We start from the raw sequence: 17,896 nt of genomic DNA, 5'->3' as shown, positions 1-17,896 counted from the left end.
GGGCCAGCGTTAGAGAGCCATTGCCTCGCTCTCACCTGGACACTGCTCATCCAGTTCCGCACTGCCATGAAGGAGCACTCAGCCGTAATGTCGTACATCACCAGGATCCCATCCGCCTTCCGGAAATATTGCTTGGTAATGCTCCGAAACCTGAGCCCAAAAGAAACCAAAGATGCTCTCAAAACCATGGCTGTGTAACAGCAGGAAAGAGAACGGGATTATCTGTCTTTTAGTGCAGGCTCTCTGCAAGGCCTGGCAGCCACACGGGAGAGACATCCCCTGGAGCTAGTGTGTGCACAGGCTGGTAACGGACAGGTCAAATCCATGAGACTTCAAGGCCCCATCTCTGTGAAGGGCCAAGCAGCCAGGACTAAGTGGGAGTCCTTCTACATGGATGATGCTGAGAAAACAGGAAGAAAAACCTTTCCAGTTCAGAAGGAAGGAAGCAGAGATAGGTCTATTTAGGTGAGATAGTAGAAAGTAATTGCCTGTAAAAGGGGAAATGGGTGGAGAAAATATGACCTTTCCATAAAGTCTGGAAGAATCTGCAGACTAAGCTGTACCACAGTGTAAATGAGGCTTGCTTAATGTCTGCCCCAGTGCTGCCAAAACAGCAGTTAAGGCCTCGGCATAGATACAGTCTGATTCCAAATTCCAAATCTGATTTCAAATCTATAAAGCAATGCCCTCCTGCATAAATTCAGCAGTTAAACAAAATTTCCAGAAGAAATCTCCATCAGACTTCTCCTTTGTCCTGCGGGCACCTGTTAGAACCACAGACTTGTATTTGGAGAACAAACTCCAATTAAAAATCTCTCAAAATCTTAAGTATTTCATGGTAGGGCCATGACACAACATTACATTGCTTGCAAACTCTTGGAATTAAATGCAGCACAAATACTGGAATCTCACTAGAGCGCTGTGTATTTCAGCCCTGCACAGGATAATAAGCTCTGCTATGCTATTAAGAGCCAAGAAAACCTATAGCAAGGAGTGACTTTCCTGAACTCTTTAGTTGATTGTCTGAAGCCTGCCCTTTCCTGGCACAAGGGCATGGCATTCTGGCAACTAATACAATTGAGAAAACACAGACTGGAGCTTTGGCGGTCAAGGAGCACCTCTGGAACTACAGGACATGCCACACACTCCAGAAGAAACACCAAATATAGCGAGAACCAGGCTCAGGGAAGTCACCAAGGACTTCTCTCCCACATGCTCTGAGGAGTTCCTCTCTCTTCCACAGGATATTCGGTTGGACACCTCCAATCAGAAGCAATTCATATTTCTCAAGAGGTAAGAAAAGGATTTTTTTCTTTTCTCATGTTTTCTATTCGAAAGCTATTCAGCCAAGTTCTTCCTTGTGAGTACACATCTAAGACCTGCTAAAGCTGCAGGGGATCTTGGCCATACCCTAAATGGCCTTCTGCAGAGGCAAAATCTTGAATATAACCTCTGATGCAATCTGACCTCAGTAAAATGTCACATTTCGTGTAATAACAATTCCCCCTTGCTGCTCAGCTTCAGCACTGAAATAACCGCAGGAGTCCCCTAGAAGGGAAATCATGATTTCTTTGACATGAAGCTTGAATTTAGAAGAAAAAAAAGTTTGCTTTTCAATACAGAACCCTACTTAGTACATTCCCACCGGATCTGCATGGTCTAGCTGGCCGAGATAGACAGCATCATTAATCCCAGTTAGCACAGCTTAAGGTTATAATCTTCCCATGACCTCAGCTGCCTCCTTGAAAGTCTGGCCCCATACCATATTTAGCACAAAATACACAACACTTATTTTTGCCAGGCTCTGAGAGGAACAGCCCCCTTGAACGGGCTTTCAATCTTCAGCTTCAGAGTACATCTTAAATAAAATGCAAGTTACATGAAGGTAGCAGCAGGCCTTCCTCTCTGGTAGCAGCTGAGGGTGAAGAATATCCTTCCACTGCTCTGCTCCCCACCAAGCAGCACTGGTGACAACCTCTAGTGGTGACCTGTGATTTTGAAGCTAGAGGTCAGTGCAACTGAATCAGAGAATAGGACATCTATCCAGGGTTTTTGGTTCCATCTCAGCTGGAGAAACCGTTACACAGAGGTTTTGGTCACCAGCTCTGTCTCATAGCTCTTCCTGGAAGCAGGCCAATAAAGGAGAACTTCAAGGACTAGAGGAGCTTTGAAGCCCACTATACAGTCATTTATGGGAAGACTGCCTGAAGCCACAAGCATAAGAGTCAGGCATATAGAAACATACTCTCCTGTCAGTCCTCAAAGTCATCTTCACCAGGTCCTGCTTGGCAACCACAACTTCTCTAAGTCTCTGGTGTGGACCTTTGCCACAGGTCCAGCACCAGAATAGCTGCTGTGCACACTATGGTCCTTCTGCAACTGACGATTTTCTCACAGATAGGATCCAGGATGTCCTTGCTGCCCCCCTCATCTCCTGTTTCCTACACTGAGCCTGGCAGTGGGGAATCTTCACAGAAAGTGTTTACCTCTCTTGTCCAGCTGTATCCCAAAGCTGTAAGGCAACTTGGGTGTTATCCACCATCAGACTCTTCACCTGGTAATCAATACCTGTCAAGGAGGTAACAGAGATCATAAGACAGGATGGGGAGAGAACAGCTTGCCATTGCAAGACCAATGAGCTGGATCAGCACCATTTAATTCAGGGAAACTAGAAGACTGACTGGAAACTGAGAGGAGACTACTTTTACCTTTAGGGTTAGAAATTGCCTGGACTAAAATAGGGGGAAAAAAGCCTACGTCCAACTTGACATTCCCACTCCTCTTAGCTGGACAGGTCAGGAACCCCTTTACTTACCAATGGTTGCGTTGAGGTCTGCCAAGAACCTGTCATAGCAAAAGCGGTGGATGAAGGAACTCTTCCCAACGCCAGAGTTGCCCACAAACACCACTTTAAACATGCGATCTGGGGAAAAACTGGCTGTTTCCAGTGCCTGGAGCTGTAACAGAAGAAAGGGATGCAGTTTTGAGAAGCCCAGCTATAGGCTGCGCTTTGATTTAGGCAACGGATCCCTGCCCTATAAACATATAGGACTGGAGTTAGGTGGGAAGAGAGTGAGGAACCCTCAAGTCCCTGGTAGGAAGCATTTGAGGAAGAACCACTAGTAATGAGACTCACCCTGGTTTCTGTGCCAATGGGCTGTCCTCTAGGAGGCAATGGAGCATCATCTGATCCATCTGCTGTTTTTCTACAGTCAACATCACTCTTCAAAGTCATCTTCAGTCCCTCAGTGTCTGCTGCTGCTGACCATCTCTCCTCATCTCTGCTCTTCTCTCCAAAGTTCGTGCCTTTTCCCACTGTCAACTCTGTCCCATTGCCTGGGAAGTATTTACAGTTCTTCCTGTTGGGTTCTTCCATTGCCACATCCACAGGGAAGGTGAAGGGAAGGTCCGCAGAAGCCAGTTGTCTGTATCAAAGCCCACAGGCACCACAAATGGGATTTGGGGGTGGGGGGGGATGAGGAGAAGGAGGAGGTCGCGAGTCCGCAAAACAACCAGTGTGATCCAGTTAGTACCAATGATATGCTTGCAGGAACACTAGTTCACACGTATGCTACTCCCCATACTAAACTATGACTAAGACACCAGCTGCACCCCTAGGGGAAGAGAGACAGCTCACTTGAGCTATGCTGTACTCATATGTGATAACATACATTTCATTAATTTTAATAAAAACATCCCTCCTTCTGGATTTTTCAAGGCTTCTTTGCCTCCCGCTTCCCTCAGTACTCAAAAACGGGACAAAGTACATAAAGTACACAAATACAGTGGCAACTGGGAAAAGACAAAAGAAAAAGCAACAAAAAAAACCCTCTTTGTTACCAAAACAACACAAAAAGAAGTGACAAAGGTTTCCTGATTAGCAAAAAGAGTTTTGACTGCAATTAGGGTGAGGGCTGGCTGAGTGCTCTGACGAGGCCGAGTGCAGCGTGCGTGTGTGTTACTGCCCTCTGCTGAAGGCACACAGCCTTGTCCCGGGAAACAAGCCCATCGCTCCCAAACATTGCTGAAGGAGAGTCTTACTGAGCCGAGGGAACAGAAACCTGCTGGCCACCCCACGTCCTGGTTCTCTTGCCATAGGTGTGCAAATTGCAGTGAGACCCTCACATCACAGCACCTGAGCTGGCCATGCTAGCGAACCTGGGAACTGCTGCTGTACAGCTCCAGCAGCCCGGGGCCCGCAGGGGAAGGTGGGCAGGCAGTGTGAATTTCTGTGCTCCTGCAGCCACACTGCATGTAGCAATGAAGTACGTGGGCACATCTACCTGAAATGCAGCAACCACCCCAGAGCCCTGTTCTGGAGCAGTTGCACTCCTGAGTTCCCATGTCACTTTGCACAGTGTTGGCTCTGCTCTGGCCTGCATTCGCGCCTGGCCTGAAGTCAGAGCGCCGGGACCTGAGAGACGTTTGTTCTTCCAAGCTTCCAACCCACCATGCTGCGCCCTCAAAGGCAAAAATCCCCCAGCCCCCTGCTCAAGCTGTGTTTTGGGGCATAGGTGTTACACCGCCTGTGACTGCGCAGGACCGTCCTGACACACGTCATCCACTGTGGCAAAGTAAGCAGAGGAACATTTTTTTTTGACAGAACCAACTAGAATAACTGATTTAAACTACTGGAATCATTGCCAAGGAGCAAGGAAGTATCTTAGATCTGTTGTGGCTTTCCATCGTTAAAGAATTAAAGAAAGAAGTGAAAAGGCTTAGAAAGCAACCGAAGGATTTTATCCATCACAGAGATCTCCATCACCTTCACTGGCCACCAAACTGGGTTTGAAAGCAAAGAAAAGAGACCAAAGCCTTCCTACAGTCAGTTTGTGCAGAGGCAGTACATCCCACCTCTCTTTGCAACTTTTTCACTAGGCATAAATGCAGGAATGAAGGCAACAACTTTCACTCGTAAGGGTGCACCTCACCTGTGCTGCAAAACTCCCTAACTGCCAAGCCTACGCTTTTTCTGTGGAAGGGAGCTCAAATCCCTGGTCTTCCTCCCTGCATTCTGCCCGAATGCTGGGGCAGAGCTGGGCCAGTTGAAAATTCTCCCCACAGAAAACAGACACATCATCCTGGGCTCAGGCTCTTGGGGGACATAAGGGTGCACAACCTTCCCCCATCTCCCAGGGCCAGCAGGAGTATCAGCAATGAGGGGGTGAGAGTCAAAAGCCTCTTCAGAGAAAAAGAGGACAAAAAAAAGGGACCACAACTTACTGAACAGTGATTCCAAGTTAAAACTTTAACAGCTCTAATGGATTTTATTTATGTTTCTCAAGCAATGTGATGTGAAACAGTACTGGGACAGAGACAGGACCAACAGGTACTTCTCTCTTTTGCCCATCACCCTCTCTGCCAGGCTCCTCTACCCACTAAGCCTGTCCAATTGGTTTATGCCAGCAGCAACTAGCAGGATCTTTGCAAGAAATAGCAGCAAGGCTGGAGGAAAGGAGGGAAAAGGAGAACTTGGGTGTTTGGTCCCAAGGAATGGCACATCTGCCAGGAAAGAGATCTGCATCAGACCTAGCCAAGAAACCCCCTGACCCTGGCTAAAGGATCAGGCCTGCTCCACAGCTAACTTGCTTTTGTAGCAGACCATGAGCTCAGATGCCTGAAGCTCAGTTCCTAAAGGCCACTACTAGAACAGCAAGCGTTAAGGCTAAGTTGCACCTGGAAGAAACTCTCAGCCTAGATCTACATCTCTGGTTGGTACCAGGAGAAGCTGAGGAAGAGTGGGAACTTTCCACAGTGAGCTGGTAGGAAATAGGGAAATGTGCAGTCTTAAAACCTGTCTGAGGCCAGCTGGTCCAGGGGAGATCCAGTTCCAAGTCAGGTCGGGGCTGGGCTGACCTCTCCTGCCTGTCAAATGAAGCAGGCTTTGGGCCAATGCACGTGTTCAGAGCACGCACCTAGTTTGCAATGGCTGATGCTTAAAGCCAGCACAGTTCAGGCAAGCGCGTGCACATGGCTATTGAAGCCACTGTACTATCTGCAAGTTTAAAAAAAAAAAAAAAAGGAAGTGTAGTTTGGGCCACACAGGCACATCTGTCTACCCTGGCTGATGTGCCAGGTGAGGTGTCTGTGCAGGTGTGGCGGGAGCTGGGCAGGATGAACCCTCCTGGAGCTGGGCCTTCTCCTTGGGGCTTTCAGCTGCTGGAGAGAACACAAGCCTTGTGCAACTCCTGCCCTTTGCCATGCTCTGGGGACACACAGTCTGTGGCATGAGGCACCAGTGGACAGGATTTCTGCCCAAGGAGGAGCTGGCACATGTGGGAGACGATCCAGTCATTTTAATGGAGCCTGGCTCAGTCATAAAGGCAGCCTTCATGACTCCCATCCCCAAAACACACTCCCTCAGCCTCTGATGGCATTTAGATTTGCTCCCCCATTGCTGCACGAAGAAGCAACCCAGAGCTGGGGCACCACAGTGTGAAAGTTAACTGAAGGCACCCTTAGCTCCCCACTGAGACACCATCCTTTTGTGCCAAGAGGCGTTTGGAGCCACAGCCAAGTCACATCCCACCACTCTCCAACAATCAGCCAGTGCTGAGGGGGAACCAGACACAGGACACAGTGACTGACAGGGGACTCCAGTGGGCACAGACTGACACCACAAACACAACACAGATGCCCATCTAACCGTTTGACCGGCTTGTCGTCCAGCAGGTAACTGCCTAGCACTGACCCTTTCTTCAACAGGGGCTTTTTGCTCTGAGGCGCCTGGAAGTTGAAAAGAGAAGGGATGAAGAATGCGGTTAGGAGCCAGGAACCTGACCAGTCCCTGTTCAGCCACTCGTCACCTCTGTGACCACTTTGGAAGGAGGGCTGGAGCCCTTCCAGCCCCATGATGTGCAGTGGTGGAGCCCAGTTTGAGGCTTTGGACAGCAGTGAGCACAGGGCTTGCTCTTTCTCCATTCAGCTTGTTTAGCTCATGCAAGAAGGCACCGCTGATGCTGCTTTCCCCTTTGCCACAAAATACAGCAAAAATGATGGTGCCCAAAACTGTAGTCCTTCTCAAGACAGCCAGAGCTGTCCTTCCTGTGGCTTGACCTCCAGCTTGTGCCACAGCTGAATCTCTCTTCCCCCGCCTGCCCTTTTATTATGCCAATGATTTGTGGGAGACATAGTTGCCCCTTCTCCAGAAGGGACCACTACCCCTCCACCTCAGGTACTCAACCATAGCTGCGCAGGCACCTCAGGAACAGCCCATAAGAAAGGAGACTGCTCTGCAAAGGGCAGTGTACATGGTCTGCCTCAGATGCACGTCCCTCTCCATGCTTTCCTCCTACTTACCTCCTAGACTACCACACTCCCTACAGCCAACATTTACCAGCTTCCCAGAGAAGGAGAAGACAGAACAGTTCCTCTCACAACCCTCCTCCCCAACATAAAGCAGCTTTGTCATCCCCAGCAGAGACAAAGATAAGCAGTTTGCCCAAGATCACGCAGGAAAGCCTGTAGCAGAGTGGGGGATGACCCGCCAGCTCTCCCAAACGCTGGGCTAAAGCCTAGCCTCTCTGCCTCATACAGCCGGGCTAACTCCTCTGTTCACCCACAAAATGTGAAATAAGATACAGTGTGGCAAGGTGCCCACCACCCTGGCTCTGAGGGAGATGTACTTCCTCTGTGAGTCTGTAGATTTCGGACACGTCCTCACAAGTTATTTCTGGGGGTAAAGGTGGGGAAAGAAGAGGAGTCTGCAGCCTGCCAGATCAGTTTTGAGCTGACTGAACACCTGCAGGCAGCTCCTGACAGGCCTTCCTTCATGCTGCCCACAGCCCAAGGGAGGACTATAAAGATTACTCCTTCAATAACCTCCAGGTTATTTTAACAGGCAAAAAATTAAAAAGCTGCTCCATGGGCCAGAACTCCCAGAACACCTTTACCACAGTGCAATATAACAAAAGGAGATACTCTGGACCCCATAGAGGGCCTCACCCAACTGGGAACTTAAAGAAAAAACCCAAAACATTTACTGCATGTAAAATTGATGTTTAGGAGAAGTTCCAGACACAGAAGCAATCCAGCACTGAGAGCCATCTCTCAGCAACTTCATTTCCAGAGCAAGGGAAAAGGAAGTGGTTTAAAACAAACAAGGAAACCCACAAAGGGAAACAAACCCACACACCTCAAGTGTCCTACAGCCAACAAGCACATTGACCTTGCTGGTTGTACTTGGTGCTGCCTGGCTCTGGTTTGTTGCAGGAGGCTCGCAACTGTGGAGCGCACATCTTCCAAGCCAAAGGACCCTCAAGTCTGTAGTGACCCATCTGCCAGCACTGATATTAGGCTGTGGTTCAGCCAACCAGTGGTTCTCCAGGGGGAACAGAGGAGGAAGCTTTCAGGGTTTGTGTTGGGAACAGCAGGTTCAGTCAAGGGCACTCTCTAGACACGTAGGAACAAGGAAATCACATTACAGCCCACTGGAGGCTCAGCTGAGTCGCAGCCTTCAGGCAACCTGCTACTGCATCGCCCTGCTTAGAGAGGAAACACAGCCTGCGGAGTACGTACCTGGGGAAGAAAGAAGAAACAACCGGGTGCATTTTCCCATTGGTTCTGCCATGCTTTATTGGCTTGCCAGGTTTATGTAACATTTGGCTTTTCATAGGGATGGTAAAGGGACAGATGCAACACTGCAGCTGTACAACACACAATGCCAAGGATTCCACAATGACAGGGTACATACAGGCATTTCAGATGGGAAAGAAAATAAAGCATCTTCTCGTTTGTCTGTGAAATGCAAATACATGTCTGGTGCGGTCAAAGTCCCAGAACACCCCTCACAATGAATGGACATGAAGTTTGCTCACTCAGGACAAGACCTCAGTCACCACAGAGCAAGCAAATGTAACACAGCCAGATGGGTTATGGGCGCAGAAGGAGCCTGCAACCCCGGGATCTAAAGGGCACTCGCAGCCTTGTTTGGGCACAGGCAGCGCTGCCTCTGACATGGCCACCAGAGGAAAATGTGCTCCACAGCACTGGGGGGCCAGGCCTGCCCACCCTGGCAAGGCCAGAAACTCTTACAAAGAGTAAGGTATTAAATTGGGCACTGAGAAGTGCAAAGGAGCAGTGGCTGTGTTGCCATCAGCCACATACAGCCCAACACTCCTTCCAACCACTTGAACGTCTTTACTATGAAAGAACCACTGTTCATCACACCTTCATTTCACAGAAATAACACAATCCTTCCCAGCACTGACAGAGAGTATTAAGGACATACATGTTTTTACAGGCTAAAAAGAAATCTATATTCTCTGCTAGGGAGTGGGCCACACACCAGGAATCCACGTCAGAAGGCTGGACTACCCTTTTTGCTGCTGCAGGGAATTATTGTTATATCCTGTCCCTCTTACAGTTGGACAGGCTAGAAGGCAGGTCTTCTGCAGGTGCTAGATGATAGCAGCATCTCTGCAATCCCTTGGAGCCCTGCTTTCCTGCAGACTGAAATGAGAGTGGCCAACAGGCTCTGGCTGTCAAAGGAAAAAAACCCTATTCCAGCACAGGTTCGATCAGCCCAGCATGACCCAGCCTTGCCAGATGAGCAACGTTGGCAGCTGGAGTTCACCCTGCTGCTCCATCCCTACCGCCTGCCCAGGAAGGAGAAGGGAGAAAGCAGCTCCTCTGTGCCATGACTGCCTCCTGCCAGGCTCTCTCTTAGGTCCATCTGCAGCTGTCCTGTTTCAGACCAGCCCTGGGCAGGTCCTAGCGGTGGAGAAGACAGGAGAGGAGCACCAGCTTTGCACACACCCAGGCACCTCCCTGAATTGCAGTGCCCACAGGTCTCCCAGCCCACCCACAGGAACCCAGAAGTTGCTGTAGCTTTACACATGGAAACAGGAGAAAGCACCATTTTCTTTGCCTATTTGCACTGGACTCTGCAACAAAGTAACTGTGTTTATTACTTTTCCAGAGGAAGCAGTAAGCTCTGGCATACACACATACACACACGCATGCACACACAACACACCACATCTTTAAAAAGAAAAGCTCTCCCTTCAGATTTCAGAAACACACACACAGAGGCAGGCACACACACCTCACCTCCTTATGATAGTTACTGAAGTTATTCTCCTGAGTAGAAAGCAGCTGTGTAGAGACTCCACCCAGCAAGTGCCCCTCAAAAGGCTAAAGGGCAACTCTATCCTACCCAGGCCCCGTCCCCGGGCCTGCTTTCATGTTCCTTCACATACCAGCCACAAAGGACGTCTCATCTCTTGTGGCCTACTACTGGCTGTCATCACTGCAAGAGAGCTGCTTCCAGGCCTTCAAGTGGAGCATGGTGGCAGAGCAGGGAAAGGAACGTGGTAGCAGGGATGAGTCCCAAGAAGGGCACAGAGCAGCCTTGGCAGTGACATATGGGAACACAAAGACTTCTTCCATGAAAAAAAGAATAATAATTAAAAATAGATCACATGCCCATACTTATCTGGGAGGCTGGGAAAGGCTAATGATGGAGTTGACTGTCCCAGATGTTCCCCAGGGCCAACAACTGCTCATATTCCAAGCAGGCTTCCTGCTTCCTCCTAGTCCTTTGATACAAGGCTCAAAGCTGCATCTCCACCAGAGCAGAGTTTGCAGGAATGGGGTGGCTGCCCCAAAGGGAACATCTGAAAACATCTGCTATGAACTCGAGGGGTCAGAGACGAACTCTAAAACCCTCCCATCCCCCTGCCACCTCCAGTGCAGCCAGCAGCGTATCTGGGAATCCATCTTCTTCCTCCCACCCATCTCCAGGGATGCATCCAGCTTCACTACCCCCCCTCACATGTGCCCAGTGCCTGTCACAAAGCGCAGGCCCAGCACAAGCAGCAGGCAGCACCCCACTGCAGTCCCGCAGAGGGCTATGTTGCAGTCCCAGGCTAATGTGCCTTGGTTTGAACCTGGGCAGCAGCTGGAGAGAGCAGAGCTTCTCTCCAGCTCTGGCGGAGAGGTGCTGTGAAGTCTGTACTCATGCACTACATCAGGCCTCGTGAGCTCAGGTCATTGTCCCCCGTGGAAGTGACAGGCCCCCGAGTGGTGACAGCAATAGCAGCAGATGAAAGGAGGGTGCTTAGGAATTAGGATTTTCTTTCTTAGACTAACCAGCTTCTTGGCTTCAAAAGTGTCTCGCTCATCTCGAAGTTTCTTGTTCATCTCTCTGCTCCAAAGGAAGACACAGGAGAGAGACAAAGAAGCACTCATTGAAAATGAAGTAAAGACCAGCATTTGAATGCTAGGAAGGAGAGGGAGCTTGGGACACGGATAAAGATGCTCTTTACTGCTAGACAGGTTGGGACTTCAATGCGTCCCAGCACAGTTGATAGACTTCACATGGTCCCCTTAGTCAGCAAGAAAGACTAAATCCCTCCAGTGGAGGGATTAGTTGGTGCAATAACACAGCCTGTGCTCCGCTGGAGCTGATCAGATTGCACAACACTGTCTGGCTCTGGCCCTAGGAAAACAGGCAGCGTGTGAATGCTGCTTGAATACACTCCCATAGCTTTCTATGGAGAGAATGAGCACGGTGCCGAAACCTCAGCACTGCCGCTGAACCAGCAAATAAGCTTAGCGAGAAAGAGACCATCAGAAAGAAAGGACAATTCCCCATTCCCACCCCCAAACAAGCCATTGACTTTGTCAGCCAGACTCCCGAGAGCAAGCAAGCAGGGTTTGAGGCTGTCTGCTGTACACCAAGGGCTCAGCATCTCCCACCACCTCTGTTCTTACCTGAGGAGCTCCAGCTGCCGAAGGAGGCTCTGTTTCTCTTTCTGCATGTTCTTGGAGACTCTAAACACATCCCTGGGTGAAGGAAATTTTAAAAGTGGAAGTCAGTGAGGCAAGAAATACAAAGCTCCCTTGCATTTGCAAAGAAGCATCCTTTGCTAGGATGTTTCAGTGGAAGAGGCACAGCCGTGAGAGCCAGCTTTCCTGCTCTCCTTCTGTGTGAGGACAGGTAATCCATTTTCCCCTGTTCACCCTCCAGTTTCCTCAACTGCTAGACATGGGAAGAACATTTACTGCCATCTGGAACTGAAACATCCCAATGAAAAGCAGTTGGGTATTATTAGATAAAGCTCCAAAACAGAAACACAAGCGATTAGCACAGGATCTGTAGGAACTTTGCAGAGGCAATGGTGAACTGGAAAATACAATGAAGGAAACCTCCTTTAGACTGAGGGACACTTGTATTTTTTTATAGTGCTTTTATAGCCAAATATCAATGAACAAATTCATTTCCCACTATAGGCAGGTGAGAGGTAGCAGTATTACTCCCTGTTTAGGCTCGTAAGATCACTGGGGTTACTTCTCTTTCTCAAGAAGAGGCAGGCAATCCTCTGACAGAGTGAAAGCTTCTAATTAGAGATTCTTGTTCTTTAATTACTTGCACATCCTTCCTCTCTGCCTGGATCCCCTCCCAGACAACCCACCCTCCTGCCCTTCCTGCCCATCCCCACCTCTCCTTCTGCTCCTGTTCAAGCTGGGCCTCTTTCTGGAGCTTCTGTAATTGCCCCTTTGCTGCCTCCAGCTCCCATTTGCTTTTCTCCAGCTCTTCCAGGAGGTTTTCATTAAGGTGCCGGAGCCTTTCATTCTGCACCCGGGTCTCCAGTTGCTCTGAGTTCAGAGACTGTAGCTGATGTTCCAGCTGCAAGGAGAGAGGAGGAAGAGGAGAAAGGGTTAAATACAGAGAGGAAGGGATTTGTGCTACAGCTGTGACTGATTGAGAAAACAGGCTGAAAGAGCAGATATAAACAAGAAGGCAGACAGGAGGCAAAGACAACTTAGGTCTACAAGACTACCAGTGGTGTCAAGAAGGTGAACAGGAAACAATTATTTCTCATCGGTGCCAGCACTGGGGAGCAAGCAATGCAATTAGTCAAGCATAACTAAGGAAGCACTTCAGGCAGTGTGAGGAACTTGTTGCTGCCAGGCATTATGGAGATCAGAGTGCAAATGTGGGTGAAAGAAGGACTAGAAAAAATTGGGGGGGAGGGAGAGACAGAGGTGTGTTTGTAAGGAGTTTTAAGCACTTCTGGTTTAGGGACTTCTTAAGCCTGTCGTAGGTGAAAGGTGGATGTATTGAAGTGTAATGGGCATGTCACACTACACAGGTCCTACTTTAAATATTGACACATGGAAAGTCAAGCAAGTGGATGACCTTCACTCTAGCCCAAGCTCCTGTTGGAGATGGGACCTTGGGCTAGAGGGACCTTTGTTTTGTCTCAGTGTGTTGTTTTTATACCACTGGGGCACAGTTCCACCCTAGACAGTGCAATAAGACATCAGCATAACTAACAAGCCTGACTTGGAAAGTTCAAAGCCTGCTATCTTGTATTCAACCAGTGACTTGATTCATCACAACATATAAAATGTCTGGCATAGCTTGGGAAAGAGTCAAGGACAGAGACGCAGCAGTCAGACACACTCATTTCAGATGTTGAGTAGGACATTGCTGGAAGGATGGTACTGACACTTCAGGGTCGAGCCAGCCATTATAGCTAACCAGGGCCCTCTGCTGAAGTTGGTGCTATGCAAAGATTATGGTCCCCATCTGAGAACTTATAGCCCAAATATAAAATGATACAATCGCTGCTTTGCAACCAGAGAGGAGCACCAGGAGCCAGTTCCAGTCAGTGCAGCAGGTGGTAGAATCAGCCTCCCCAGGGCTCAAGGCCAGGGGGTTGCAATAGAGACAGCAGCACGAGCAGAACACGGGACCAGAAATCATGTTTCCTAAATCTCACTCAAAAAATTCTCCCAGTTTACAGCAGCCCACTCCCACATCAGGACCGCAAAGACTGACAGCACTTTGGCTGGGACTGTCAAAGAGCTTGTGAGAACTGAAAGCCAACATCCACAGTTGCGGTCACCCAGGCTGAACAGGCTCTTTTTCTCAGAAGTTTTGAGTACAGAGCTTAGCCCTCTAAATACCATGTGTGACAACTTCTTGCCACCTAGAAAGTTAGGCAAGGGCACAGAGATGCGATCTCAGCACAGAACAGGGTCTCTTGTGGAAACCCATGCATACTTTAAGCCTGCCTTTTTGCACCTTCAGTTAAACCCTCAAAGGCAAACTAAAGCAGCACCCTGTGGCACAAGCTGAAGTGCTTTTCTCCTTGCTGCCCTGCTCTCAGCAAACAACAGTCATGAAGGGGAGTGAGCAGAGCTAACCTTTCCCAGGTTCCTAAAACACCAGCCCCACGTCTCTCCCAGCTGAGGCTACAAGCGCAAGTCACACCCAGCTCTGCCTGGGGACTTCCAGTCCTTTGGACCATACTCTGGGCACTGGAGTCCAGACTCAGAGAATCAGCAACACCATCCCACAGCCTTTAGGTCTTCAATAAGCCAGGGGACAGACTTTCAGTAAAACTCCTGCACCTCTCTGAGAAGTCTCTATCACACAAAACTCATCCCATTTTATGTTGTATGTAGTCTGAAGTGATACTGCAGAACAGCACGCTCACAATACTAGACTTTCGCCACAAGAGGGACCTGATTATCCACATAGTTTGGTACAAGCCTCAGAGTTAAGAACACTACAAATGTGCCCATTTTGGTCAGAATAAGGGTTCATCTAGCCCACTATGCCCTGACCGTTACTTACTACGGTCCACTCCCCTCAAACATCCCAGCATCTACAGTCCTTGGATTAGGGATGTTAGAGGCTATATCCTTGTCTATTCCTCCTTTTTGTACCTGTTTATGAGCCTATTGCCCATTAGTTTGACCAGTCCCTTTTTGAACTGCTAATACTGTCTGCCTCCACAGCCTCCTGCGGCAACAAATTCTAGAAGTTCACTAATCCCCTGTAAAAGAAGTACTTTCTTTTAAACCAACTTCATATTAGCCTTATCAAGTCTCCCCTAGCTCTGCTGGTGCAGGACTTAGTGGATAATAATTCCACATGCACCTTATCCACCCACCTTCCCAATACTGTAAAACTTGGTTACACCCTCCCTCAGTCTCCTCCTCTCCAAAATGAAGAGTGTAAGCTTTTCTAGTCTCTGCTCATAAGATAGATGCTCCATCTCCTCAATCATTTTAGTTCTCTGTACCTCCACATCTCAAGTAGGGCACAATGGAGTTAGAGGAGACCAGAGTTGCACAAGCACTTGAGAAATGGGCACACTGAGGTTGTGGGTAGCAGGAAAATGTCCTCTATCTTATTCTCAAAATACTTCCTGATAGCATCCAAAGCTCTGCTGGCTTTTCTGGCTGCTGCACACTGTGCTGGTGTTTTGAGAGAACTGCTGTTTCATTCACATCACAGCTAGGTACTCAACAGGGAAACCTCAAGTTGCCAGCATCTTTCAGGTACCTCCCATAGCTTGTTTCTCCAGGGGTCATGCCTGGGTTCTTCAGAGGAAAAGGAAGACACTCAGAATGCATGGCCCCATGCAAATACACATACCAGGGACAGCAGGCCAAAGGAAAGTTTCTGCTTTGATCTCTTTGGTGACTGATTAATCAGTACATCATTAGGTGCTGAAATGCAAGTGTACAGTACGTACAGCTCTAATTGTCACAGAACTGCTAGGCTGCTTTATTTAAGCCAGATGCAGTATTTTTTTACCCTGGGTTATTCTGGAGCAGCCAGAAAACACAGACTAGAGAGATTTGGCTCTTGCATGTCCATACACAGCTTTCTTACATGCTACAGAAGGCTCCAAACTCACAACTTCTAAATCTTCACCCAGTCTTCCTTGCCAGATAAAGTCATTGTCCAGCTGATGGGAGGAGTACAAGAAAAGAAACCAAAACAGATAAGAAAATGAGTGTGTGTGGGGGAAATGTTCACAGGCAGCCATTACAGCTGAAGACAAACCAATCCACTTCAACACCTTCAGAGACAGTCAGAGAACTGGACTAGCTAGCACCAGCCCTCAGCAGATGAAAACCATCCTCAGTCAGAAAAGGGCTTAGCAGAAAGACACTAGAAGGTGGCATGCTTCTTTAGAAAGGCTTTGGGTCCTGTTACCTTCTTCTGGCGATAGAGGATTTTCTCTAGCTCCTGCTCTTTGCTATGCAGTTCCTTCTGAAGCAGGTTACTCCTGTCATGTCTCAGTGCTTCCTGCAGAGGTAAATATACATGACTACGCATACAACACCCAGCGCGGTAAGAGCTGTTGCTTGGCCAGATAAGCCACCAGCCATTCTTCAGACCAAAGAAAGTTTGAGGACTCTCCAGCCAAGAGAGATGAGGTACCTGGCAGATCAGCCTCTCCCTTTCTGCTTTGATCTGTTGCTCCATTTCTTCATAAAGGCACCTGACTTCTCGGTCATGGTCTGTCTCCTTCCTACAAAAGGAAGGGGGCGCACACGTCAGGAGGGAGAAGGAGAATGCAGAAAGAAAACAGGAGAGGAGAGTGAAGAAAGCTTCCTACTAACAGTTGATTGCAAGGTAAGTACAAAGGAGCATGGCAATGCCAAAAACTTATTGGAATGGGATTTTAGCTGGACCAAGTGTTATGGGTTGGCATCAATGCAAAACAAATCTGTGGGGATCAGATCAAGATAAAGTCATTTTATTCACAGCAAAAAACGTCTCCCTCTGTCCTGCAATGCAGTCTCCACTGAGGCTGAACTTAACACATCAAATTGCATCAACTGGTTCCTGGCAGCAAGTGGTCATGATGTTCTCCTTACCGCTTCAATGCCTGCTCCATAGACTCTTTCTCATGATGCGCCTCCCTGATGTACGATGAAACACGCAACAGAAACTCCTCAAAATTGGACAAGAGCTCTGGATGCTCCTTTCGTAGCCGGGCCCAGAGCTCCCGAACCTCACTTGGACTGGAGCAAGCATAAAAGAGAGAAGGAAAGCAAATGAGTTTCTGTGTCATCATATGGATTGTTATTCCACTTCCAATATGCATTCAGGGACAGATGGACTGCCCTTCTCCCATGACCTTCTGCATTACACCACCACAGCAAAGAAGGAGGGTAAATGTCGACTGAGTGATGTAGAGCGAGATCTACTGCCATTATCGGTTAGCAAGAGGATAAAATAGAGGAAGTAATCTAAAAGAGAGAAGTCACCTATGAAGCAATTCTGGAATGACTAGTCTGGAATATTTTTCAATTATTCAGTAATAATACATTTAATGTGTAAACCAAGATTTGAAGATGTGAACATCCATCAAATTTGTGGTGAGCTGTGATCAAGCAGCAAACTATTATAATCCAAGGATTTTAGCACACATCACCTAGGTGCAGTCCTCACACCAGGATTGTACTGGTGGATGTTAATGTCCTTGTTTAAAAAATAAAATAAAATAAAATAAAAAATTAACAAGCATGGAAACTGAGGCACAAGCAAAAGAAGGAAATTTCCCAAGCTGTCACCTCAAGTTTGGAATAGAGGAAGCCCTGGAAACCCAAAGTCTTGCCTTTCAGAGCCTACAATAACCATTACACTGTTCTGGCATTTAATTCATCACAACTAGAACATAGCACTTATAAACTTACTCTTTCCCATAGAGTCTCTTAAGCCAGCAAGGACTGAGACAACCCCTCATGCTTCTCTTCAAAGGCTTTTTGGGGAAAATCTTTTTTTTTTGATCTGTGACACACTTTGGAGGAACTGCCATTAAAAGTACAAAATAATTATACTCATAGACATCATTTGGGTAGAGATTTTTCTTTGTGTATGTATTTGTCTCCCTTAATATTCTTTGTGCAAAAACAAAAAACACACCAAGCCCTTGATATCCCCCATCACCATCATAAGATATTCTCCCTTTTCTTTTTCTCCTTCAAGTTGAAAGTTACTAACACTTCATCAAAATCTCATTCTTTAGGTAACAGAAAATATCCAGTCCCATTTATAAACAAACCCATCCTTCTTCAGCAAAAACAATGAAGATAGGCCAGCTCTCTACACCACCCCCAATTAGCTTCTGTTTTGTGT

General features: G+C 48.0%; 1 protein-coding gene across 1 annotated transcript in view; it reads right to left on the bottom strand.

Annotated features, from left to right (window-relative positions):
• Positions 1 to 17,896, bottom strand: part of CRACR2B (calcium release activated channel regulator 2B) — a 49,189-nt gene that overhangs the window by 3,665 nt on the left and 27,628 nt on the right. Inside the window, exons 6-16 of the mRNA XM_013949362.2 lie at positions 16,633 to 16,779; positions 16,193 to 16,283; positions 15,965 to 16,057; positions 12,444 to 12,631; positions 11,716 to 11,787; positions 11,092 to 11,146; positions 6,647 to 6,726; positions 3,137 to 3,425; positions 2,816 to 2,957; positions 2,487 to 2,568; positions 36 to 150 (exon numbers count right to left, since the gene is read on the bottom strand). Coding sequence (XP_013804816.2) covers positions 36 to 150; positions 2,487 to 2,568; positions 2,816 to 2,957; positions 3,137 to 3,425; positions 6,647 to 6,726; positions 11,092 to 11,146; positions 11,716 to 11,787; positions 12,444 to 12,631; positions 15,965 to 16,057; positions 16,193 to 16,283; positions 16,633 to 16,779 — 1,354 coding nt within the window. The remainder of the gene's footprint in view (positions 1 to 35; positions 151 to 2,486; positions 2,569 to 2,815; positions 2,958 to 3,136; positions 3,426 to 6,646; positions 6,727 to 11,091; positions 11,147 to 11,715; positions 11,788 to 12,443; positions 12,632 to 15,964; positions 16,058 to 16,192; positions 16,284 to 16,632; positions 16,780 to 17,896) is intronic.

This window comes from Apteryx mantelli, chromosome 4 (genome assembly GCF_036417845.1).
Source record: "Apteryx mantelli isolate bAptMan1 chromosome 4, bAptMan1.hap1, whole genome shotgun sequence".
In the NCBI taxonomy this organism is placed as follows: domain Eukaryota; kingdom Metazoa; phylum Chordata; class Aves; order Apterygiformes; family Apterygidae; genus Apteryx; species Apteryx mantelli.
Note: the sequence above shows the minus strand (reverse complement) of the source record. Positions and strands in the feature narration are given on the sequence as shown.